This window comes from Podarcis tiliguerta (genome assembly GCF_965153285.1).
Source record: "Podarcis tiliguerta genome assembly, chromosome: 2".
Lineage (NCBI taxonomy): Eukaryota > Metazoa > Chordata > Lepidosauria > Squamata > Lacertidae > Podarcis > Podarcis tiliguerta.
This window is the reverse complement of record NC_139535.1, coordinates 109023184-109047849: the sequence shown is the minus strand read 5'-3', so window position 1 is coordinate 109047849 and position 24666 is coordinate 109023184. Positions and strand designations below refer to the sequence as shown.

At 47.3% G+C, this 24666-nt stretch overlaps 2 protein-coding genes across 2 annotated transcripts in view; one reads left to right on the top strand and one right to left on the bottom strand.

Annotated features, from left to right (window-relative positions):
- MYG1 (MYG1 exonuclease) overlaps positions 1-24666 on the bottom strand; it is a 225535-nt gene that overhangs the window by 155374 nt on the left and 45495 nt on the right. The gene's annotated exons all lie outside the window — the stretch shown is intronic.
- The window catches only part of AAAS (aladin WD repeat nucleoporin), a 29273-nt gene continuing 18058 nt past the window's right edge, over positions 13452-24666 (top strand). The window contains exons 1-9 of the mRNA XM_083427627.1: positions 13452-13582; positions 17108-17234; positions 18127-18254; positions 19067-19179; positions 19512-19603; positions 19926-19972; positions 20974-21072; positions 22958-23101; positions 24474-24594. Of these exons, the coding sequence (XP_083283753.1) occupies positions 17112-17234; positions 18127-18254; positions 19067-19179; positions 19512-19603; positions 19926-19972; positions 20974-21072; positions 22958-23101; positions 24474-24594 (867 nt within the window). The 5' untranslated portion in view covers positions 13452-13582; positions 17108-17111. The remainder of the gene's footprint in view (positions 13583-17107; positions 17235-18126; positions 18255-19066; positions 19180-19511; positions 19604-19925; positions 19973-20973; positions 21073-22957; positions 23102-24473; positions 24595-24666) is intronic.

Genomic DNA, 24666 nt, shown 5'->3' with positions numbered 1-24666 from the left:
AGACAGAATACCTGTAGAAGTGATGAATGAGGAAGTGGGAGAGACGGGTGTGGAGATTTGCTTGGGACAACGCTATTGGGTTGGGGGCTATTGGGTTGTTATTTTTATTATGTATTTTGTATATGTATTTTATACTGTATTTTGATTTTATTCTGTATTTTGATTTTATTCTGTATTTTGTATTTTATTTTATTCTGTATTTTGATTTTATTCTGTGAACTGTCCTGAGACCCTCAGGTATAGGGCGGTATATAAATTAAATAAATTCAACTCAATTAATAAATTACATTACATTATATTATCCAAGAGCCTGGGTTCTATAGCCTCTGTAAATACTGAATAAAAAAGAACGGTAAGAAATCTCCCTTGTCTTTATACAGTGGTACATTGGGATGCGAACGGGATCCGTTCCGGAGCCCCGTTCGCATCCTGAATGGAACGTAAGACGTGACGGTGCGTCTGCGCATGCGCAGGTCGCTTTTGCCGCTTCCGTGCATGCGCGTGACGTCATTTTGAGCGTCTGCGCGAGCGGCGAAACCCGGAAGTAAAGCGCTCTGTTACTTCCAGGTTGCCGCGGAGCGCAACCCGAAAGCGCTCAACCTGAAGCACATTCAACCCGAGATATGACTGTACTTTCCCAGCAATCAGCTGGGAGTTGCTGACAGCATCCTGACACTAGGTTCATCAATGGCTGTTGCCTGTGATAGCGAAAATGGAATGTACATATTGATATCCAGATTTTGAGGGCAAAGAGTAGGAGAAGGAAGTCTCTATCATTGCATCCTGCAGTTGAATTTCAGAAGCGCATTTGTCTCTTTTGTGCTCTTTTGGGTGTGCTCTTTTGGGTGAATTGCTGGCCCTGTGGTCCCCAAGTTCTAGAACCTTCCAAAATATAACTGGCGTTGAAGCTCAATGCTTTGAAATGTTCACTGTTGGAAACCCCAGCACACAAGAGTGGTTGTGTTAAATTGTGAGGAAACTGTAGCTGCGTCACGGAGTCATCCTTGAGAAGGGAGATGAAAAGACGACGACTCTTCACAAGAAACAACGGTTTCCTTTTATCACGCTACTGGAATGCATTTTGTAGACCAAATGTAATTCCAGGAAATGGTTTTGCTTTAAAACAAATCCCAGTTTTCCTGGAAGCCAAAACTGAGGAAAAGATTTTGTAAGATAAAACGGAAGAAAATATTTATTTTCATTATTATTATTATTATTATTATTATTATTATTATTATTATTATGTGTGTGTGTGTTTTGTATGGGATGTTTGGCAGGAAACAAGACGGTAAATAAGAAATAACAAACAAAATATTGATGTACAGTGGTACCTCGGGTTACATACACTTCAGGTTACATATGCTTTCGGTTACAGACTCCGCTAACCCAGAAATAGTACCTCGGGTTAAGAACTTTGCTTCAGGATGAGAACAGAAATCGTGCTCTGGCGGCGCAGCGGCAGCAAGAGGCCCCATTAGCTAAAGTGGTGCTTCAGGTTAAGAACAGTTTCAGGTTAAGAACGGAACTCCAGAACGAATTAAGTACTTAACCTGAGGTACCACTGTATGTAATTTTTTCCCCTCAATTGTATTTTGTGGTAGTATGGTTGTAATGTTTTTTGTAATATAAAATCATTCAATAAAAATAAATAAATAAATCAATAAATCAAATCAAATCAAATCAAATCAAATCCCAGTTTTCCTAATGAAGAATATGGCATGATCCATACTTCCCAGCATGTGCAACTGCACCCATGGGATTGAATTGAACCCTCCCCACTGCCCCAGAGCCAGCCCACGCATGAGGCAAGGTGAGGCGACCGCCTCAGGTGGCAGGATCCACCGGTGCAGCATATCCTGATGTGCATCTTTATATCCCTCTGTGTTCCTGATGTAGATCTTCATTCCAATCTTTCTTCCTTGGTGGATTTGCCTCACGTCTTGGGCTGGGCTGGCCCTGGTCCCTCCTGGTGCCAGCCCTCAACCGGGCTCAGGGTGGCTAACAACAAATTTAAAACACTTAATTGTAAAAGCAGCATAAAATACAGTATAAAAACATGAATAACAATAAAATTCAAAGTTCAGAAATCAATTTAGGGGAAATCCATCCAATAAGCATTAGATAATCCCCAGGGCTACCTGTCTGAATTGGTCCTACTTGGGCGAGGAGGCCAGGGGAGAATTAACTGTGAGGTCTCAGAGTGGGTAATCTTCAGAAAAGGGGAGGGGGAGGGATACCAGTGGAGGGAGGCAATAATAATAATAATAATAATAATAATAATAATAATAATAATGTGAAGGAATATATCCCTCTATTTTTGCGCAAGTGCTCTATTTTTGCGCAAGTGCTCAAGTTAACTCCCAGCTGGTAAAGGGAGTTCTCATGAATAATAATAATAATAATAATAATAATAAATAAATAAATAAATAAATAAATAAATTGTATTTATACCTCACCCTCCCCAGCCAGGACTGGGCTCAGGGTGGCTAACAACCACTAATAAAAACAAATTGATTAAAATACAATTTAAAAAACAAGATTAAAATACATTAAAACATTAGGATGCAGCCTCTTCACAGGAGGAGAAAGGAAAAAGAAAGAGGGGGAGGGAATCAAACTGATTCTAAGCCAAAGGCCAGGTGGAACAACTCTGTCTTACAGGCCCTGCGGAAAGAAATCAGATCCTGCAGAGCCCTGGTCTCATGAGGCAGAGCGTTCCACCAGGCCAGAGCCAGTGTTGAGAAGGCCCTGGCTCTGGTTGAGGCCAATCTAACTTCCTTAGGGCCCGGGACCTCTAAGGTGTTGCTATTTATGGACCTTAAGGTCCTCCGTGGGGCATACCGGGAGAGGTATTTGCTAAAGTGCAAGGCTGCCTGAGCTTTCTGCTTGGGGGTAAAGGCGGGGGGGGGGGCAGGGGCTTGGCGGTTGTCTGAAGTCGCCCAGTGGTGACATGGACTTGGCGGAGGGAGTGTTCCTGGAGCCCAGAGCCCATGCCAGGCTCTGACATCACAACTGGCGGCGGAATTCCGTTTCCTGGAGACCATTTGAGCTTTTTGAAAGGCTCCTTAGTCAGTTGAAAGTCAGTTGGAACAGTTGAAAGCCCTTCGGATTAACTGACTTTGTCGACATCTTCTGTCTTCTACCCCTATGGCACAATGCAGCACAGAAGGCAAAGTCATGGGGGGACATACTGAAGATTCATGCGCCAACCACATGACCAGTTTTTAAAGATGCTCCTTGGTCATTCGACTTTTCTAAATTTCACGCTGGGTGTTACGTGAGCCAGCAATTTCCCCAGGGAGTTTTTCTGGTGAATTATCTGAGTTTCCCTTTTTGGTTTACCATAAGGTTACCAGATTTTTTTTCAACCTCAATGGATTTTGTATGGGGACTGATTTGTAAATCTGGGGACTGTCCCTGGGACATGGGGACGCCTGCTAACCTTAGTTTACCATCCCAATTATGGAGCAGAATAACTCTTGAATCAGTTTCCCAACTCCCACCAGCCCCAGACAGCAGGTCCAGGGGGGCAGGGGGAGAGGGAGGAAGGGGGTTGGAGTCCCATAGCAAAATCTGGAAGGCACCACCATTTGGGGGAGGCTTGATGTAGAAAATATCAGGGTAATTTAGCATCATGGCCCTGGGTGACTGGCCAGGGCTTTATCCTGGCCCTGATGAGGAGTAGCCAGAATTAGTCACTCGCTGTCCAATGTGAAACGTGGAGCAAAGGGCTTTGTTAGTCATCTGTAGGAGAGCAGCCCTGGGGAACCACTCTGCACTCTTTGCAAAATGCGATGTAACTTGTGGTGCCTTTTGTCTATTTAAAAAGTTGTGCAGTGGTACCTCGGGTTACATACGCTTCAGGTTACAGACTCCACCAACCCAGAAATAGTGCTTCAGGTTAAGAACTTTGCTTCAGGATGAGAACATAAATTGTGCTCCTGCGGCGCGGCGGCAGCAGGAGGCCCCATTAGCTAAAGTGGTGCTTCAGGTTAAGAACAGTTTCAGGTTAAGAAAGGACCTCCAGAACAAATTAAGTACTTAACCCGAGGTACCACTGTACTGTATTTATACATTCACATTTTCTATTACATTGTAGATCCAAATTTAGTTTTTACTTGGTTATGTCACACATGAGACATATTATCTCTCCACCACTGACAAAGTGACACTAACAACAAAACAGGATGATCTCCGTCCCCCTCCTCTCCCTGCGGGGGTTATTCTTTATTCCCCCCACTCCCAGATGCCTTGCTCAACCTCCCCTCCCATGTCTCTTCCCTCAAAGATGCCAAATGGGTGTCAGGTGGCCAGCGCTTCTGCCTATGAATCTTGAAGCAACCAACAGACTAAAACCCCTGGAAAGCCGCCACTGTGGAACAAGGTAGATTATATTAGATTAGGTGGACTATTGGTCTGAGTCTGTGCAAGGCAGTGTTTATATGCTCGTATTGGTAACTCAATACTGTGGAATTTGAGTCATTGTCATTCTATTGTGTTTTATTGTGGGTTGGGGGGAAAACATTTTGATTATCAATATTTTCCTATTTCAGGTGTACTTATTAAAATGTCAATGAGCAGGATATTATCAGCAGATCCTGCAGGGCCCTGGTCTCATGAGGCAGAGCGTTCCACCAGGCCGGGGCCAGTGCTGAAAAGGCCCTGGCTCTGGTTGAAGCCAATCTAACTTCCTTAGGGCCCGGGACCACTAGGGTGTTGCTATTTATGGACCTTGAGGCTCTCCGTGGGGCATACCGGGAGAGGCGGTCCCGTAGGTACGAGGGTCCTAGGCCGTGAAGGGCTTTAAAGGTCAAAAGCAGCACCTTAAATCTGACCCTGTACTCTACCGGGAGCCAGTGCAGTTTGAAAAGCACTGGGTGAATATGCTCCCATGGCAGAGACCCCGTGAGGAGCCTCGCTGCAGCATTCTGCACCCTCTGGAATTTATGGGTCAGCTTCAATTTGAACCGATGCCTAAGCTGCTTTCCCAGGTAATGATCCCAGAGCATTAAGCAGGATGTAAATGACATAAATAAATGAGACACATTGTCTCTCCACCACTGAGCACTGAAGTGGCACTCAAAACAGAGCAGGCCATTTCTATCCCCCTTCTGTCCCTGCCTTGCTCAACCTCCCCTCCCGGGCTCTCTGTTTTGGAAAATGAAGGATCTCCAGGAGAAAGAGCCCCTCATTGAGGAGATTTGGGACCTCCTGCTTTCCCAGGTAAGGATCCCAGAGCAGGGCGGAGAGGCTGGCGGCAACTGGGAGGTGGCTGCCTGTGGGTCTCCAGTTGAGTTGGGCGCCTTGATTTCCTGATGCTCACCAGGCTTGTTTCCTCTCCCCTGCCCCCTTCTTTCTTTCCTTCCTAACCCCCAGTTTGACGTGGGTGCAAGCAAAGAGGACCAGCAGTCCGTCATCAAATTCAGCTTGCAGCAGGCCAGGGCCCTGCAGTTCCTGCGAACCAAGCAGCGGAAGGATGCAACACTTCATCCAGGTAAGCTTGCGTGAGAAGAGGAGGCTGAGCTCACGGAAGGGGCCTTCTCAGCTGCTGGCTTGGCACTCTCCCTGGGGGGCTCTTTTCCCATTCTGGGGGGGGGGGGGGCAGGAGGCCTGTCCGCTTCTTCCTGCTCTTCACTCCTTGGGCAAATGCCAGAGTGCAGAAGAACCAGCCAGATGATGTCAGTTAGGGGTCATTCCACGCCAGATCACCTGATTTTAATACTCGACCGTGCTCTCACAACTCAGATTTACTTCAAAAAAATTTGTGTGTAGATGCCTATGAGATTGCCTTAAATTATTTTTTTAAAGATTTTTTTGGTCCAAAATTGGGCGCAGGAGTAATATTTTTTAAATTCTATTTTCACATGATTTAGGCTAATGCAATTTCTGTGTCAGTTTAGAAAATAACCTCCTGTTTCACTTATTTTTCAACCAATTGGGCTTATTTTGGTATCAAAATAAAGCTAATTTTGGTCTCTTTCAAAATAAGGCATTAAAAATGGCATTAAGTGCCACAGAAAAGGGTTTTGAGACGTGTTTTATTAAATAATTAATAAAGCTTACTTTTGAAATATTTTATAACCACAAATACACCCTTCTTATTTTTAAAATATAACAAGTTCATGGTTAGCCCATTCTACAAAAAAAGTATGATACATATGTATTAGTTGTGGTTTGCATGCTATTGCTTGTTGAACCTACCAAAGTACAAAATGACTCAAATTCACTTTGAACGGTGACCCTTTTCTGTGGCTCTTGGGTGCTAAACTATTTTTGCCCGCTACCGCAATCTCCAGGTGGCGCAAGATTCCAAAGGGATCCAGGGGCTTTCCCTAGGTTTGGTTTCCTTGGAATGAGGGGCAGCCTCCTGTTCTGACAGCAGCCGCCCAGTTGCCCCAAAGGAGAAGCCCCATAGCAAGCAGGAGCTGAGCAGCAAGGCTCACCCCGCTTGCTTTGCTGCTTGTGATCCTGGAGGTGGCTGACTCTCTCTGCTGTCCAGAAACATGTTATCTGTCTGCTTCCTTCTCTGCCTCTCCCAGAAAACCGAGAGCTGCCCTGAATGCCACCACCACCAGCTAAAGGATTTCCTTGAGTCTGAGATGCAGACCTGACCAGCTACTCTCTGCTGCTGAATAACACGATCCAGCACACTGATGGTCTCTCTGATGGTGATGTCCAGCCCTAACAAAAGGATCATATAAGCATAAGATGTTTGCCTCTTATTCTCCCCCCTCCCATTCTCCCAGGGTGAATTACAACCATTCAGGCAGTTTAAAACAAGCTATAAATACCTTAAGTGTCAAAAAGCAGGGTAGAGGTATGTGTGTCTTATAGATAGATAGATTAGAATGGGGGCTTGTGGCGGCTGCCCACCTTCTCAGGGGTACCTAACCCCTCCCCACTGGACTCCCCCTTTTGCAGGAGATGAGGAGAAGCAGTGGGAGCATTACACAGCCTGTGAATTGCTGCAAAAGAGGAACATCTAGCAAAAACCAGCTGGGCTGAAATCCCTTCTACAGCATCTTCTCATATGAGCACCAAAAAACCCACCACCCTGTTCCGATAGCGTCAGATGGCAAGTGCCTATTTTCCTCCTCAAAACTCTGTGTTGCAGAAGGGAGTTTGGATCCCCCCCCCCCGAGGCTAGCCCCAGAGGCTTGTTTAAGCGAGGAAAGCAACTATTTTGCTAAACACAAGTTCAGAAGGGAAAGAAAGTGTTCTGAAGATATTGTGTTATTCAGTGGTTGATCTTCTCCTTGAAGATGACTCAATTTGTCCGGCAGAAGTTCCTTTTTGGGGGCCAATATTTATTGGGGTCCCCCCCCCAAAATTTTTAACAAATCAGTGCCAAATTACATCAAATTTAAGACAAAAAAGTTAACTTCTGGCTCTAGTTCCTTGATGCATCCCTGTTTCCCCCCCTGTTGCAGTTGATGTAATGTATTTATCTCTGACAATTTATTCCTCATCTCCAATTCCTTACCCAACAGCTGTTGGTTTATCAATTCCTGCTCATACGGTCAGGCAGAAGTTCCATTCAAGTCTCCTCGTCTAAGCTGGGCTCCTGACCTCCCGGCACCGCTGCTCAGGACTGCTGTGAGGATCCTTGTCTTTGCTTTTATTTACAATGTTTTGTTCAAGCTGGCACCCATAGGTGCCACGTCCAGGGGGTCCTGGGGGCCCAGGCACCATCAAAATTTGCCCCCTGCCCCCCACTCCGGTGTCTGGGCCTGTGCCTCTACCATGTGTGTTTTGGCATGAGATGTCATTTCTTCCACATCCCCACAGTCTTCTTGCTGATGCGCAGCTGCAGAGGCCCCTCCTGGATTATGTGGTGCTCCGTGAGGTCAAGGTTCTGCACAGCAGGGGCAGAAAAAGGCAGCATTTTAACGGAGGGGAAAAGCAGGAGAAGGCCAGGGACTGGAGGGGAGGGTGAAGAGGAGGCCCAACCAGGAAGTGCCTGGCCAGTGGGCGGCTGCCCTTGCGTAGGGATCGGGCATCCAGGGACTGTTGGTAGGCTTGCAGCCATACGTGGTTCTCTGCCTGCCTCAGCTCCGCCTGGTCGTCCTCAAGGATCTCCTTGCACTCACTGCGTGCCAGGCAAAGGTACTGGTGCTCCCAGCTCGCCCCTGAGCGGAGAAGGTGCAGAGCGAGAGGGTGATAGAGAGAGAGACACGGGCAAAGTTGGTTTCGTTTTAGTTTGAAACCCAAAGCAGCTCCCAGCGCAAACCATTAGTGTGCTGGATGGTGTTATTCAGCAGCAGAGAGTAGCTGGCCGGGCGCCGCAGCTCACAATCCAGGAAATCGGTCAGCTGGCGATGGCGGCATTCAGGGCTGCTCTCGATGTCCTGGGAGAGGCAGAGAAGGAAGCAGACAGACAACATGTTTCTGGACAGCAGAGAGTCAGCCACCTCCAGGATCACAAGCAGCAAAGCAAGTGGGATGAGCCTTGCTGCTCAGCTCCTGCCTGCTTCGGGGCAGCTGGGCTGCTGCTGTCAGAACAGGAGGCTGCCCCTTATTCCAAGGAAACCAAACCTAGAGAAAGCCCCCAGACCCCCCTGGAATCTCGCGCCACCTGGAGATTTGGGTGCTGTGCAACTAGAGTATGTCACCTAATCTACACCACCTGGCTGGTTCTCCTGCACTCTGGCATTTGCCCAGGGAGTGAGCAGCAGCGAGAAGAGGACAGGCTCCCTGCCCCCCCCCAATGGGAAAAGAGGGACAGTGCCAAGCCAGCAGCTGAAAAGGCCCCTTCCCCGAGCTCAGCCTTCTCTTCTCACACAGCTTACCTGGATGACACACCCCTCTGCTGCTTCGTTTGAAGGAACTCTAGGGCCCTGGCATTTGGTAATGGCCTGCTAGAGCTTCTCACTCGCAGCCACACCAAACTGGGGGGAAGGAAGGAAGGGGCAGGGGAGAGGAAACATGCCTGTGGAGCATCAGGAAGTAGCCAAAGTCTACTGAAGACCCACAGGCAGCCCCCTCCCAGTTGCAGCCAGCCTCTCCGCCCTGCTCTGGGATCCTTACCTGGGAAAGCAGGAGGTCCCAGATCTCCTCAATGAGGGTCCCTTTCTCCTGGAGATCCTTCATTTTCCATTTGCAGAGAACCTGGGAGGGAAGAGACATGGGAGGGGAGGTTGAGCAAGGCATCTGGGAGTGGGGGGAATAAAGAATAACCCCTGCAGGGAGAGGAGGGGAACGGAGGTCATCCTGTTTTGTTGTTAGTGTCACTTTGTCAGTGGTGGAGAGATAATATGTCTCCTGTGTGACATAACTAAGTAAAAACTAAATTTGGATCTACAATGTAATACAAAATGTGAATGTATAAATACAGTACAGTGGTACCTCAGGTTAAGTACTTAATTTGTTCTGGAGGTCTTTCCTTAACCTGAAACTGTTCTTAACCTGAAGCACCACTTTAGCTAATGGGGCCTCCTGCTGCTGCCGTGCCGCCGGAGCACGATTTCTGTTCTTATCCTGAAGCAAAGTTCTTAACCTGAAGCACTATTTCTGGGTTAGCAGAGTCTGTAACCTGAAGCGTATGTAACCTGAAGCATATGTAACCTGAGGTACCACTGTATTAAAAAAATCCAAGAGAATGCAATAGAAAATAAACAAGCCTTAAGGACCTTTTCAAAAGACCTGCAGTGACATAGTCCTCTTGGCAGAACTTTCCACAAATGCCCAAAGACATACCCTCCAACATTTCTCCCATGGAAATAGGGATGCCCCATTCTATAATGATAATTTGACCACAGTGGTACCTTGGGTTACATACGCTTCAAGTTACATACGCTTCATGTTACAGACTCCGCTAACCCAGAAATAGTAGCTCGGGTTAAGAACTTTGCTTCAGGATGAGAACAGAAATCGCGCTCCGGCGGCGCGGCAGCAGCAAGAGGCCCCGTAGGCTAAAGTGGTGCTTCAGTTTAAGAACAGTTTCAGGTTAAGAACAGACCTCTGGAACGAATTAAGTACTTAACCTGAGGTACCACTCTACAGTCATACCTCGGGATGAATATGCTTCAGGATAAGCATTTTCGGGTTGCGCTCCGCGGCGACCCGGAAGTAATGGAGCACGTTACTTCCGGGTTTTGCCACGTGCGCATGCGCAGACCGTCAAATGATGTCACACGCATGCGCAGAAGCACCAAAACGCGACACACGCAGACACGGGTTACGTTCGCTTTGGGATGCAAACGGGGCTCCGGAACGGATCCCGTTCGCATCCCTAGGTACCACTGTATAGGAAATATGAAATTCTATGTAAATATTATGTATATGCACTGGAACATCAATAAATGGTCCATGAAAAAAAATATGTGTGCCCAGGCCCCCCTGGACCTGGCACCTATGGGTGCCAACCTGAAAAAAATATTGTAAATAAAAGCTGTCCGTGGCTGCAGCCGGCCCCAACAGATGACTCCAGTGAGCAGGAATTGACAAATAGATTGAAAAATTTAATCTTAAAATTTGGATTGAAGATTAACAAAATGGAACATTTCATTTTAATGTTTACAGAGTTTTTTATTCATAAAAGTGAGTTTATAGGCCTTAATTAATAATGTTATTATTTGGTGGGTGGGGGGGTGGGTTGTTTGTTTATTTTTTGTTCATGTTTGTCATGTATTTAGTGCTTTTATATTGCATTTTTATGTTGTCAGCACCCTGAGTTCTGTGGATTAAGGGCAATGTACACTTTTAATAAATACATTTAATGATAATAACTTCCACAAGGTGGTGTCTGCTGTTTGATGGATGAGGTGCCGACAAGCTATTCTGCAAAGGTTTTGCAGAGCTTAGCCTGCTACTTGCACAGTTTTTCATAGAGAGGCCAGCTGTTCCTAAGGGGATTTTAAATTTAAAGGGCAACTCGCATTTTTCCGCAGCGCTTTCTTTCAGGGTATGGGACTGTATTTGTGCTTCTGTATACTTGTAGGCATGCACCTAGCCACACGCCTTATATTCATGACCAAAGCATGACACAGCCCTCCAGAAAGGGTTAATGCATGCCTGTCTTTAATTATTCTATGGCTTGGATTGCTGTGAACAGCTTCCATGAATGTGTGTGTGTGTATGAGACAAAGCAGTATAGAAATAATTTTATGAATGAATGAAGTGTCCCTCTCTTTTTCTTTTCATTTCAGCCCAGAGGCTGCCAGGAAGACCCTTAGGGCTTGCAGGTCCTCCTAACCCCCTCCCCTTGCCAGGTCCCCCCACGAGGGAAGGGGACAGTTAACACCACAGCCCCCAAGGAGAGATGGGGGCAGCTTCCACCAGGAACACCCCCCCCCCAAGAGAAGGTGCGGCCCTCATGTCATCCCAATAGAAAGGGCAGCCCCAAACCCTCCTTACACCAAGAGAAGGAGCAGCCTGCTGCCCAGTCCCCACAACCCAAAATAGGGGCAGCCCCCACCCTTTCTACAAGAGATGGGGCTACTCCATCCCACCATCCCAAACTCCCCTTATCCCAAGCATCCCAGCAGGTCTGTGAGCTCTTAGAACAGTGAAATAGACTCTGAGTCGAGAGTGGATTTCAGGCTCTTTATTCAGCTCATAGTGGGAGGAGGAATGAAAGTTCCCCCAAAATATCTGCTTTATATACATTATTTACACAATGGGCCCCACGTGATTGGCTAATTCCAGAATTCTCCTGTAGGCCAATCAGGTTGTGGATTCACTTCCATCTGGAGCTGGTTTGGGTGGCTCCTGCAGACCAATCATATTGCTACCTTGTTCTAGGACCAATCAGACTGCTGCATTCTGAATCCTATTGTTCTAGGACCAATCAGACTGCTGAATTTTGGATCCTATTCAACTCAGTACATAACAAACAGGATGCTGCAATTCCTAAAACGCAGCATGGGTTTCTCAAAGGCAAGTCATGCCAGACAAATCTCATTTCTTTTCCTGATGGAGTTACAAGCTTGGTGGATCAGGGGGAAATGCTGTGGGCATAGTGTATCTTGATTTCATTCTTTCTTAGTTCCTCCCTGGCAGGGCCTTGAGTATTGAGGAGCATTCCTTCACATTAACTTCAGACAGGTGAAGCTTTCCCCACCATTTATATCCCTGGCGGGAAAAGCTTCATCAGTTCTAAATTTCCATACTCCAAGAGCAGGGCCTCTAGAAAAGATTATCTCGTTGTCACAAAAGAACTGCAACCTCTCTGGGACATTTATCCCATTTTATGGGTGGCTTCACAACAGTGTTTCCCAAGCATATGGGCCCCTGGCCACCCCCAAGATATTCCAAGGGGGCCACAGGTGAAAATCACATAAATGGAGACCCACGGCATGGGACTAGGGGATCACAGAGGGAAGTGAGAAGTGAAGAAAACAGAAGTGACTGAGAAAAGAAAACAGAAAAGAAAATGATATAGAATGAAATGAAAAGGATGTTTAAAATAACCTTTGTAAAAAAAACTAGAAGTTTTTCTTTGGGGAATTATAGGGACAGAACTACCTAAAACATATACAGTGGTACCTCAGGTTAAGTACTTAATTCATTCCGGAGGTCTGTACTTAACCTGAAACTGTTCTTAACCTGAAGCACCACTTTAGCTAATGGGGCCTCCTGCTGCTGCCGTGCCATACAATTTCTGTTCTCATCCTGAAGCAAAGTACTTAACCTGAAGCACTATTTCTGGGTTAGTGGAGTCTATAACCTGAAGCATAAGTCACCTGAGGTACCACTGTAGAAACATATTCATGTATGCTGCTACAGCAGCAAGAACGTTGCTTGCCCCCAAATGGAAAGAAGCAGAAGTCCCAGGAAAGGAAGAATGGATACAAAAACTTACAGAGTATGCAGAAATGGTGAAACTTACCAGAAGAATAAGAAATCAAGATAACAATTTTTAACTAAAAGAATGGAAATGGTTTATTGAACATTTACAGATAAATTATAAACAGATAAAAACATTGGCAGGATTCTCGTAATAACCTGCAGTTTTATAAGTGTATATTTAAAGATGAATAAATGAGCAAATTAAGAATTTAAATATGGAGATATTAAAAATAAATTTAAGGAACTGTAGAAGGAGGGGGAAGGAAGTCAAGTTTTGAAATGTCAAAATGATTGCAAAATTAGAGAAATGCATAAAATTTGTGAAATGTATAAACTTGAAAAGTACAAAATAAAAATGCAGAAAACAGAAAAACAGCGGGGGTGGGAATCCTGGCTATGCCCATGCATGCAAGTCTTACTGCGAAAGGAGGTATGTTGCAGCGCACGGCACCACATCACGTTGGCTGGGAGACCGGCCCTTGAATTCAATAGCATCAGCCTGCAACCCGCCAGCCTCTTGTGTGTGTTGCAACCGGGCGTCGGCCCCTTTAAGAAAGCACCTCGCGCCGGACTGGGGAAGAGAAGCGTGCTGCGCTACCCGCCAGAGCCAGTAGGTGGCGTGCTCAGCCATATGGAAACCGACGCTCTCCCCTCCTCGACTGCGGCTGCGCGAGGCGTTCGCTTGCCGGGCTCTTGTGGCGCCTCGCGGCTCCCGTCGCCGCTGCCCGAACGGCGCCCGGGAAAAGCCAAAGTCGGCTGTGAGGAGTTTGCGGCGAAAGCGGCGGGCCTGAGGGTGAGTGAGGGCCGCTTCCGAGGCGGGCGGTGGGTGGGCAGGCCTATTAACCCCCTATTAATCGAGGAATGGGGCTTTTAAGCGATGAGGTGCCGGCCCCGGGGTCAGGCGAACCTGTTGAATTTCCCCCTTCGCCTCACCTGTGGAAGTGCAGGCGTCGCCGCTGCCCTCTCTTTCACCAGCCCGCCCTGCCTCCGCAGCGCAAGGCCTCGGCATCTCAGGGTCGTAGAGTCGGAAGGGACCCTGAGGGTCATCTAGTCCAGCCCCCCTCCCCGCATTGCAGGAATATATAGCTGCCCCATATAGGGGTGGCACCTGCCCCCTTCTTGGCGTTATCAGCACCACGCTCTGGCCAACAGGAGCAGCTTGCTATTTCTTCCCGCTGCTTCTATTGCACTTTGTACATGGCATTGAGAAAAGCAATGACAAACCTAGACAGCATCTTAAAAAGTAGAGACATCACCTTGCAGACAAAGGTCCGTATAGTAAAAGCCATGGTTTTCCCAGTAGTGATGTATGGAAGTGAGAGCTGGACCATAAAGAAGGCTGATCGCAGAAGAATTGATGCTTTTGAATTATGGTGCTGGAGGAGACTCTTGAGAGTCCCATGGACTGCAAGAAGATCAAACCTCTCCATTCTTAAGGAAATCAGCCCTGAGTTCTCACTGGAAGGACAGATCGTGAAGCTGAGGCTCCAATACTTTGGTCACCTCATGAGAAGAGAAGACTCCCTGGAAAAGACCCTGATGTTGGGGAAGGGCACAAGGAGAAGGGGACGGCAGAGGACAAGATGGTTGGACAGTGTTCTTGAAGTTACCGGCATGAGTTTGACCAAACTGTGGGAGGCAGTGGAGGACAGAAGTGCCTGGCGTGCTCTGGTCCATGGGATCACGAAGAGTCGGACACGACTAAACAACAACAACAACAACATGGCATTGTGACGTGCATGGGAGGCAGCCAATACAGTGGTACCTCGGGTCACAGACACTTCGGGTTACAGACTCTGCTAAGCCAGAAATAGTACCTCGGGTTAAGAACTTTGCTTCAGGATGAGAACAGAAATCGGGCAGCAGCAGCAGCAGCGGGAGGCCCCATTAGCTAAAGTGGTGCTTCAGGTTAAGAACAGTTTCAGGTTAAGAAAGGACCTCCGGAACGGATTAAGTTCTTAACCCGAGATACCACTGTAAATAATAATGCTCCCCTGGATGCCAAGCAGCATTTTAAAAATCCTGGACTAAATCCTGCATTAAAGTTGACAGTTTTCTGTGCCGCCGTTAAGGGTATTCGCAGTATCACCACAACAAGCGAACTGAACCCTGAAAGTTAAGTTTTAACTTGCTCTTGATTTACATCGACAAAAATAGGAAGCTGTATCTTTGGGTAGTGTAAAAAAATTAAAGAAGCTCTGGAATAAGTATGTCGTCGTCATTTGTTGAATTTGTTAGTTACTTTATCTTGGGCGACCCAAAGCGACTTAACAACCAAACAAGGGCGACCGAGATGATCAAGGGTCTGGAAACCAAGCCATATGAGGAATGGTTGAGGGAGCTGGGTATGCTTAGTGTGGAAAAGAGGAGACTCAGAGGAGATGTGGTGGTTGTTGGCATCCATCTGTCTGAAAAGACAGTGTAGGAGTGTGCTTTGGGGGTTAAAGTCAAACTGTTGGAGAGTCGCAGCGCCTGCTGTAGAGAGCGATACAGAAGAGACATGTTTTGTTGCAGATGGAGGTATCCAGTTTCACTGTTGCAGGTGCACCATGGCGTTTTCTCTCTCCCCACACTCCTTCCAGTGTTCATATGGTAAAGGTAAAGGTAAAGGTACCCCTGCCCGTACGGGCCAGTCGTGTCCGACTCTAGGGTTGTGCGCCCATCTCACTTAAGAGGCCGGGGGCCAGCGCTGTCCGAAGACACTTCCGGGTCACGTGGCCAGCGTGACAAGCTGCATCTGGCGAGCCAGCGCAGCCCACGGAAACGCCGTTTACCTTCCCGCTAGTAAGCGGTCCCTATTTATCTACTTGCACCCGGGAGTGCTTTCGAACTGCTAGGTTGGCAGGCGCTGGGACCGAGCAGCAGGAGCGCACGCCGCCGCGGGGATTCGAACCGCCAACCTGACGATTGGCAAGTCCTAGGCGCTGAGGTTTTACCCACAGCGCCACTCGCGTCCCCTGTTCATATGGTAGCTTTCTTCAAATATCTAAAAGGCCACCACATGGAGGATGGAGAAAGCTTGTTTTCTGCTGCCCCAGAGGGTAGGACCAGAACCAATGGATTCAAGTTAACAGGAATGGAGATTCCAACTACTGCAGACATCAGAAAGAGCTTTCTGACAGCAATAACTGTTTGACAATGAAACAAGCTCCTACAAGAGGTGGTGGACTCTCCTTCCTTGGAGGTTTCAAAGCAGAAGTTGGGTGGCCATCTGTCATGGATGCTTTTGCTGAGATTCCTGCATTGCAGGGATTGGGCTAGATGGCCTTATGGTGGCCCGTTCCAACTCTACAATTCTATAATTTATGGAATGGACCAACATGGGTGGCGGGAAACAACCCACCCCACGCAGACACATCAAAACCAAAAGGAAAAAGAAATGCAGTAAAAACACGCTACCCACTTCTAAACAGCCACAGATAGTTGAAGGCCACAGTCCTGGTTATAGAGGAACATTTTTTCATGTTTTAGAAGCATGTTCCCCCAGCTTTTAGTATGTTACTAGGGACAAAATCCTCTGGTTGAACTTTTCATTGCAAAATATATATACACGGAATCAGACCTATGGCATAATGTTCTGGGGGCTACTCACCTGGTTGACATTGCCCCTGCATTTCAGACGCTTGCTATTTACAATTTCCCTTACTTAACAAAAGTGGACAGTGGCCCCTCAGACTTTTTCTGCAACGTGTCTTTGACAAAACAATAGTGCGTTAATGGTTTTTGTTGAATCTCTCTTTAACGCCACCTGAGAACACTTACAACCCGATCCTGTACATATTTGGTTGGAAGTAAGTAACACTTTATACAGGAAAATGACTCACAATTGTATATATTCATAAGCATTTTATCTCTTTCTTTCTTATACTGCACATGCCCAATCCAGGAGCTGTAGCACTGGCTAGATCACTGTTGATAGCACCAATTCAGCAGGAGGAGTCTGGATTCATTCTGCCCTTTCCCACTAAGCATACTGTATACACTAGTCAATGTTTTTATGTTCTCCCTATAAAGACATGCAGAACATACTGACTGGGGTGGTTGGACTTGTTAGGATACCTCCTAATGAGCACATATATCTTCTAAGACATCTCAGTTCCTAGAAGAATCTGAAAACGACTCCCCTTCCCCTCAAAAATGAAAGTCCTGAAGTACTTTTGAAGTGGTGGTTCTTCCAAGCTGCCTGGAAATTCAGTAAACTTATAGTCCAATCATACTGATTACTAGAAAAATATGAAAATGGTATATTTGATGGCACTGAACAAGCAAAATCTTTTCTCTCTCACTGCAATTTGTGGCTTTTTGTCTGGATCCCCAGGAGGATGTGTTCCCTAGCGCTCTTCCCACCCCCTCCGCCTCCGGGAGACATCACACTTTATGAATTTAATAATGCCCTGGTTTCTGGCCACAGCTTTGAGAAGCTTCCACTTTCTTTCCAAGGACAGGTAAGCAACAGTTTTCAGTCACAGGAAGAAACTAATGTTAGGTAGCGATGAGATAATAGATGCTCTAGCTTGTTCTTGAGTCATTTTGGCTGTCAAAAGGCTTCCATAACTACTAATTGAACATGCTGTTTGTCACATAAATGTGCAGCCAGAAAAGGAGCAGCCAGCCAGAGAAAATTATTGAAAAGAATACTGGTGGGCATATTTAGTAAACAAATATAGGCAACTCCCTATTTACGCAGGGGTTACGTTCCAGGTCATGGCATGTGTCAGTGGAGTGCATGTAAGCTTCTTCCGCCCTCTTCTGGTGCTGAACATGGTGTGTGGATCCATGGTTATGGATACATCAAACATGCACAAGATGGGAGTTGCCTGTATCATGTACTGTATCATCACAGTCGACTGGTTGGACATCACTGATGTACTAGATACTTAAAATAGGAGTAAAAAGTTAGGTTCCACACCTGAATTCTGTGACCTATATATCTTATGCAGATTTGCACATTTATTTTCACAATTCATTCTATTTCTGCTAGTCATAAAGAAGACCAAAGTTCTTTGCAGCGCATGAAGCTTCACACGTTTAATAAGAAAAGTCCTACGTAGACCCGGGTTTCTGGCTATTTTTATTTCACTATGTGTTGCCTGCACATTCTCCAGTGCTTCAATCAGCTTGAAGGAATAAAAATGTGCTCCTCTTCTCCCACAAAGTGCGAAATTTTACCTATTCTGAATTCTGTACCCATGAATTCCAGTTACTGCATCTGTGGAATGCAGTGTAAAACAAAACTTTTGCTTTGGTTGATTCTCTTTCCTAGTTTTGTTTGTTTGTTCAAGCATCCCCCCCCCCGGCCTTTTCACTTACTATTGATTGTCTTGGTTGGCTGTACAGCTAGAAGACTTGCCTGTCCTGACCATCCCCAAAGAAACTCTGAAAGCTCACAGTCGACAGGAACACAGCACTAAACCTGCCTTCATCCATCACCGTGAGTCACTATGGAAGAGGTGCATCAATGCCTGGTGAGTATGGACCAAATTTGATCTGACCTGGGAGTTAAAACATTGATCTGCCCCAGTCACATAGTAAAAGGGATGAGCCGAGAAGGCTGGGGAGGGAGGAAGAACCCAGTCGTAACAGCAGATGGGGCACAGAGGGGAAGAGTGCAAATTCCTCCTTCCTTCTGCTCACTGATTGCCTCCCCACAGTCCACCATGCAAAGCTTTCTCACTTAGGCAAGTACAAAGCGACGCAGGTGGCACTGTGGGTTAAACCACAGAGCCTAGGACTTGCTGATCAGAAGGTTGGCGGTTCGAATCCCCGCGACGGGGTGAGCTCCCGTTGCTTGGTCTCTGCTCCTGCCAACCTAGCAGTTTGAAAGCACGTCAAAGTGCAAGCAGATAAATAGGTACCGCTCCGGCGGGAAGGTAAACGGCGTTTCCGTGTGCTGCTCTGGTTCACCAGAAGTGGCTTAGTCATGCTAGCCACATGATCCGGAAGCTGTACGCCAGCTCCCTTGGCCAGTAAAGCGAGATGAGCGCCGCAACTCCAGAGTCGGCCACGACTGGACTCTAATGGTCAGGGATCCCTTTACCTTTACCTATGCTGCTATCAGAGCACCACTGAGGAGAAAGTACCTTTGAAGAGCAAGGTCAGACTATAGGGAGATAACTGGTCCCTGGGAGGAAAGTTTTGCACTCCTTACATGCACCCCCCTTTTGCTATTAAATAGCATATTTGCCCATTAGTAGCTTGCACAATGAAAATAACATTTGCACAGCACCACCTCCCCCCGTTGATGTGCAGGAGATTTCACAAAATGCTCTACCCCTAGGCGTGACGTTGGAATCGCTGGAGTGCTTGAAGAGCTTGCATATGCAGAGGAGGATGGTGACTTGGACCAGGGGATGGATGAGCTGCCTTGGACAGATTCTGCAAAGGAGCTAGGTAGCTTTCAATACAGTTGTACATATTGGACCCATTGCCCACTTTAAACCAGGTACAAGGGACTTGAGGCCACCAGATTTTATTGGACTCCAACTCCCATCAACCTTGAACATTGGCCATGCTGACTGGGGGCTCCCCATCCCTGCTTTAAACTCATTGCAAAGATGTTTCGATGTCACACTGTCTTTTTCTTTGGGGCTGCTTTTAATCCCCCCACCCCATCCAGGGTACAGGATTAAGACCCATTGCTTGCCAAATCCTGTCTTGAGGCTCCACACTGCTTTGACAAATGGCTCAGATTTCTTCCACCATCTCCTTCCTTGCCTTTGCAGCTCTCCGATGGATGAAAGCAGGATCCCGCTACACATTAGCACTCTGCTGTTGGGTCTCCTCTCTCCATGGCTCCTTCTTTCCCCATTTGTCGGTGAGGCTTGTGCAAAGTCGGCCTGAGCAAGACCGAAGAACATTGGCAGTTGGTAGATAATCTAATGGTCCACACTGGGAGCAGGGCTGTGGGGGAGGGAGGACAGCCATGGCAACTGAACACTAATTGCATGGTTTCCCCTCCCCCTTTTTTCTAGAAGGAATCTTATTCCCCACCCCATTCACATGTTGACCACCCACCAGTTCCCTTGAAACTGTGTTCAACACGTAGCTTGCTTCAGATCCAGATTTAAAGCTGGGTCACATCATGAGCGGCTGCTCTTAGAAGTACTAAATTTTTCTGTCTATCATTTCCTCCAAAGCTGCAAAGTGAAGACATGATAGCACAGTTCTCCCAGGCTGTGGATTGGTAAGTTATCTCCCCACCCGTGTTTGTGTGTGTGTGTGTGTGTGTGTGTGTGCATGTATGTGTACGGTTCTTGGCATGCATGTAAGGTTTTGAGCAGTTTCCCATCTACTTAGGTGCTAGGCAGGGGACAGCAATTTTTCGCTGGCTTTGACTGTCCAAAAAACCAGTTGCCATCAGGTCAAGGATTGCCCCATACCTTATGCTGTATCTCAAATTCAGTTCTAGGGGGAAATCGCCTTTCAGCTCTGTGTTTAAAGCTGTGGGGTGCAGAAAACAAGCCCCCCTCCAACAGCTCAGAGGCTTGCTCTGCCCCTGTACAGAAGGGACACTGGGAGCATCCCTCGGCTGTAAAGGCAAGCTCCCTTCTCTAGCTTGGAGCTAAAGAGGAGAGCCGGAGATGGCTCAGCTTCCTCTGCCTCTTCCCCCCAAGCTTCAAGTACCCAGTGGGTGTAGAGGAAAGCTCTGCTTCATCTTCGATCTGAAGCAAGGAGGCAGTGGCACATTTGTTTACATCTTCCTGTACCTCTTGGTGAGATTGAACCTTGGATCTAGGCACTAAAACTGTGCAGTATAGGTATGAATAGCTTATTCCCAAGCGGTCCCTGCGGGATGATCTGCACCCATATAAACATGCATTGGCCTTTCCCCCACTCTTATATTCACTAGATTGATGAACCTGGAATAACTAACACTCATTGGTTCTTCATTTATAATTACTAGCACAAACAAGGATCCTCACTTCACCTGCAGTTATGCAATGAAATATTGGTGATGGAGGAGCTCCTCCTTTAAACCAGTACTCAGCCATCCTGCTTATGTATACAAGATGAATATAGTCTGCTCAGGGGTGAGCAGTTTGCATGTAGCCTTCCTTGAGTGTGTACTCTGGGTCCCATCCACCCAAATGTGTCTAGCTTCCACATACCTTAGCTGCCATCTGACTCTTTGTGTATTGAAACTTGCCTAATGCTCCCTTACTCTTTCCTGTCTTCACCCTCCAGGGCAGGCTGCTCAATCCGAGCCTTCGCCTGGCATCCTCACACCAGCAAGTTTGCTGTGGCCCTGCTGGATGACTCCATCCGTGTTTACAATGCAAGCAGGTGAGCGGGTTGGGGTTTTCCTCTCCGCACCTGAGCAGCCAAGTTTCTGTTAGGATTGGCAGGGCCCCATCTATCTGCTCACAGGCAACTCTGAACAAAGCATGCCATAATCTCTCTAGCAGTGTGCAGCAGCAGCAGTAGCAGTGCAACCTAGCATAATGGTTTGCAAATTTGTCATCTCAGGGCAAGGAAAATAACTGAGTTAAATACAAATAAGAGTAATCTTGTTTTTTTAAAAAAACAACAACAACCCAATAAGCGAGTTGAGCCTCGAAAAAGAATACAGGCGCCCCCTCCCCTATTTACACGGGGGTTATGTTCTGTGCCCCTGCATGCATAAGTGAAAATCGCGTAAGTGGGGAGCACCCTTTAAACATCCTCTCTGCTGCTCTCCCTTCAATCTATAGCAAAAAATACTGTATTCACAACTAGAGTTGAAGCTCAGGAGCCGGCAAAAGGCTGAAGGACACACAGGAAAGCGGCTGCGGCTGCTGTGCTAACTCTCACATCACCTGTCATGTGGGGGGGTTGAGCAGCATAAACAAAGCCCCCCTGGGCTCTTCAGGGCTTCCTCCACCCTCATAGACATCATCTTTGGGCTCCTGGGAAGGTCTCCGCAAGAGCCATGAGGACACTCCAGCTCTCTCCTGCCATTTCCAGGTTTGAATTGAGTTATGTAATTATTTCCCAGGCTATAATAGGTTGGCAGACCTCAGTGCTGACATGGGACTACGCTGGCCAAGGGTGTTGGGGACAAATACGAGTTAAAATTCCCAGAGGAGTGTAATCTGCCATATGGGTGCTCTGACCTCAGTCTTGCACAATATATATACAGTGGTACCTCTGGTTGCGTACTTAATTCATTCTGGAGGTCCGTTCTTAACCTGAAACTGTTCTTAACCTGAAGCACCACTTTAGCTATTGGGGCCTCCTGCTGCTGCCGCGCCGCCACCCCACGATTTCTGTTCTCATCCTGAAGCAAAGTTCTTAACCCAAGGTACTATTTCTGGGTTAGCGGAGTCTGTAACCTGAAGCGTCTGTAACCCGAGGTACCACTGTATTTTTTTAATTAATCCAGTGACCTCATGGCCCGTGGATGCGTTCTGAACTTTACAATGCAAGAGTACATACATCAGATCTCCTGTCAGTTAAGCATAACTTACCAATGTTAAGTGCTCCTGAGTGTGCACTCCTTAGAAAATAAGAAGTGTCTTGCTGACTGGGTCAAAGCCAGATTGAACTAGTCCAGCATTCTTTCCAAGGATCCTAGCAACCTGCAGGTGCTAATTAAATCCCCCTCCAGGAACAGACCGCAGGGGACTTCTGCACCATCTTTTGCCTGTGCCCTCTGTAGAACGCAACACCATTGACCATAGCACCATTGGCCATTGTAAACAAGGGGCTAAAAGTACAGTGGTACTTTCTGGAGGTCTGTTCTTAACTGTTCTTAACCTGAAGCACCACTTTAGCTAATGGGGCCTCCCGCTGCTGCTGCGCCACTGCTGCATGATTTCTGTTCTCATCCTGAAGCAAAGTTCTTAACCCAAGGTAATATTTCTGGGTTAGCTGAGTCTGTAACCTGAAGCATATGTAACCTGAAGAGTATGTAACCCGAGGTATCACTGTAGTTGTCACAGCTGTGCTAAGTGGCATATAGGATGAGCAGAGGTCCAGTCCACCCTGTGAACCAGCAGAACGGTGTGGCCAAAAGTATTGGGCTTGAATGTGACTTCAGAATCCTTGGCTTTGAAGATCACAGGGTAGTCATGGGCCAATCAGAGCTGCCAGTTCTTGTTCTGATATAGCCCATGATATATCTCCTTAGCTGGAAAGTTTCTGGTTCAATTTCTTCTGTGGTTCCCTCTTCCCTGCTTCTCTTCTGCAGTGCCACCATCCCGATCCTGAAGCATCGCTTGCAGAGGAACGTGGCATCAGTGGCATGGAAGCCACTGTGCGCATCTATCCTTGCTGTGGCATGTCACAGCTGTGTGCTGGTTTGGCATCTGGACCCCACTTCACTGTCCACCAGGTAAGGGCTGCAGGGCCTGTCTGAAGTTTGAATGGCCCAGTGGCTGCTTGTCGCCACGATCTGAGCTGTAAAGAAACACTCGGCAAGCAACATATGAGACCTTCATATGTTGCTTGACTGCAACTCTCAACATTCCTAATCATCAGCAATGCTGGCTGGGGCTGATGGGAGCTGGGAGTCAGCAATGGGAGAGCCCTCACATTTTCCCCATTCCTGACTTAGCAGGTTTCAGGTCCTTGAGATCGTCAGGGATTTCTTTCTCACCCTGGGCTCTGTCTTTAAAGGCTATCCTGTTGTTGTTAATTTGTATAGTGCCCTATACCCACAGGTCTCAGGGTGGTTCACAGCATAAAATCACAGTATTAAAACACAAAATACATAATAAAAACAAAAACAGAAAGAACCCAAGAATTCCCCTCCTCCCAAACACATTTTAAAAGGGCATCAGATGTCAATCAGCCAAAGGTCTGGTTAAAGAGGAACGCTTTTGCCTGGTGCCTAAAGGTTTATAATGAAGGCGCCTGGCGAACCTCACTGGGGAGAGCATTCCGCAAATGGAGACCCACTGCAGAAAAGGCGTGTTCTCGTGTTGCCACTCTCCGGACCTCTTATGGAGGAGGCACATAAAGAAGGGCCACAGAAGATGCCAAGTAGCTGATCTTCCCCCTTCCACAACCTTTATCCACCTGTCTTTCCACATTTTCCAGAAAGCTGCCTGTACCTTTCTTAAGCCCCCCTCCCCAATCCGATCTGATAAGATGGTGCAAGCAAATCAGTACACCAGGTTCTTCTTTTGCTCCCCTTGTGGGACGGACACTTTGCTGAAGGTTGGATCAGGGGTGGGGAACCTCAGGTCCGTGGCCTGAATGTGGCCCCCCATGCCTCTCTATCTGGCCCTCAAGATTATGACCCCCACCCCAGGCCTCAGCTCTCAGTGACCCTGCTGTGTGCCCTACACTTGTGGTTCTTCCTGGCTGGAATGTACCCCTCAATGCTCGTAATATCTCTTGCTTGCCTGGATAAGGATGGGGAGCATTTTTGCTCTGACACCACCCACCACTGTTAAGTGGCCCCTGAAAGGTTGCCCACAAGAGAGAATGGCCATCAGGGTGCGAAAGGGTTCCCAACCCCTGCTTTTGATGTTCATCTCCGCCTTCTCTGGCTCCTGGTATTTCACTAGGCAATGTGCATGTTGTCGATTTCTATAGCTGCATATACAGTCAAAGCAAGCATTCTCAGGATGATGGACTGCAGGACAGCTGTGTAATCTCAGGTGTACAGAATATACATAGCCCTGCTTATTACTGCTTCTTTGTTTGCATTCCTTCTGCCTGTGGAGGAATGATATTGTCTCTCTCCTGTCCCCCAACAGGCCTTCATCTGGCTGCGCCCAGGTACTCAGCCACCCTGGTCACAGCCCCGTCACCAGCCTGGCCTGGGCACCCAGTGGAGGGTTGCTCCTCTCAGCCTCACCTGTTGACACTGCCATGCTTGTGAGTAGGGCAGTTCATTTATTTATTTACTGACCCGTTGGTCAGTAGAAGCAACACACTGAGCCAAGCAGC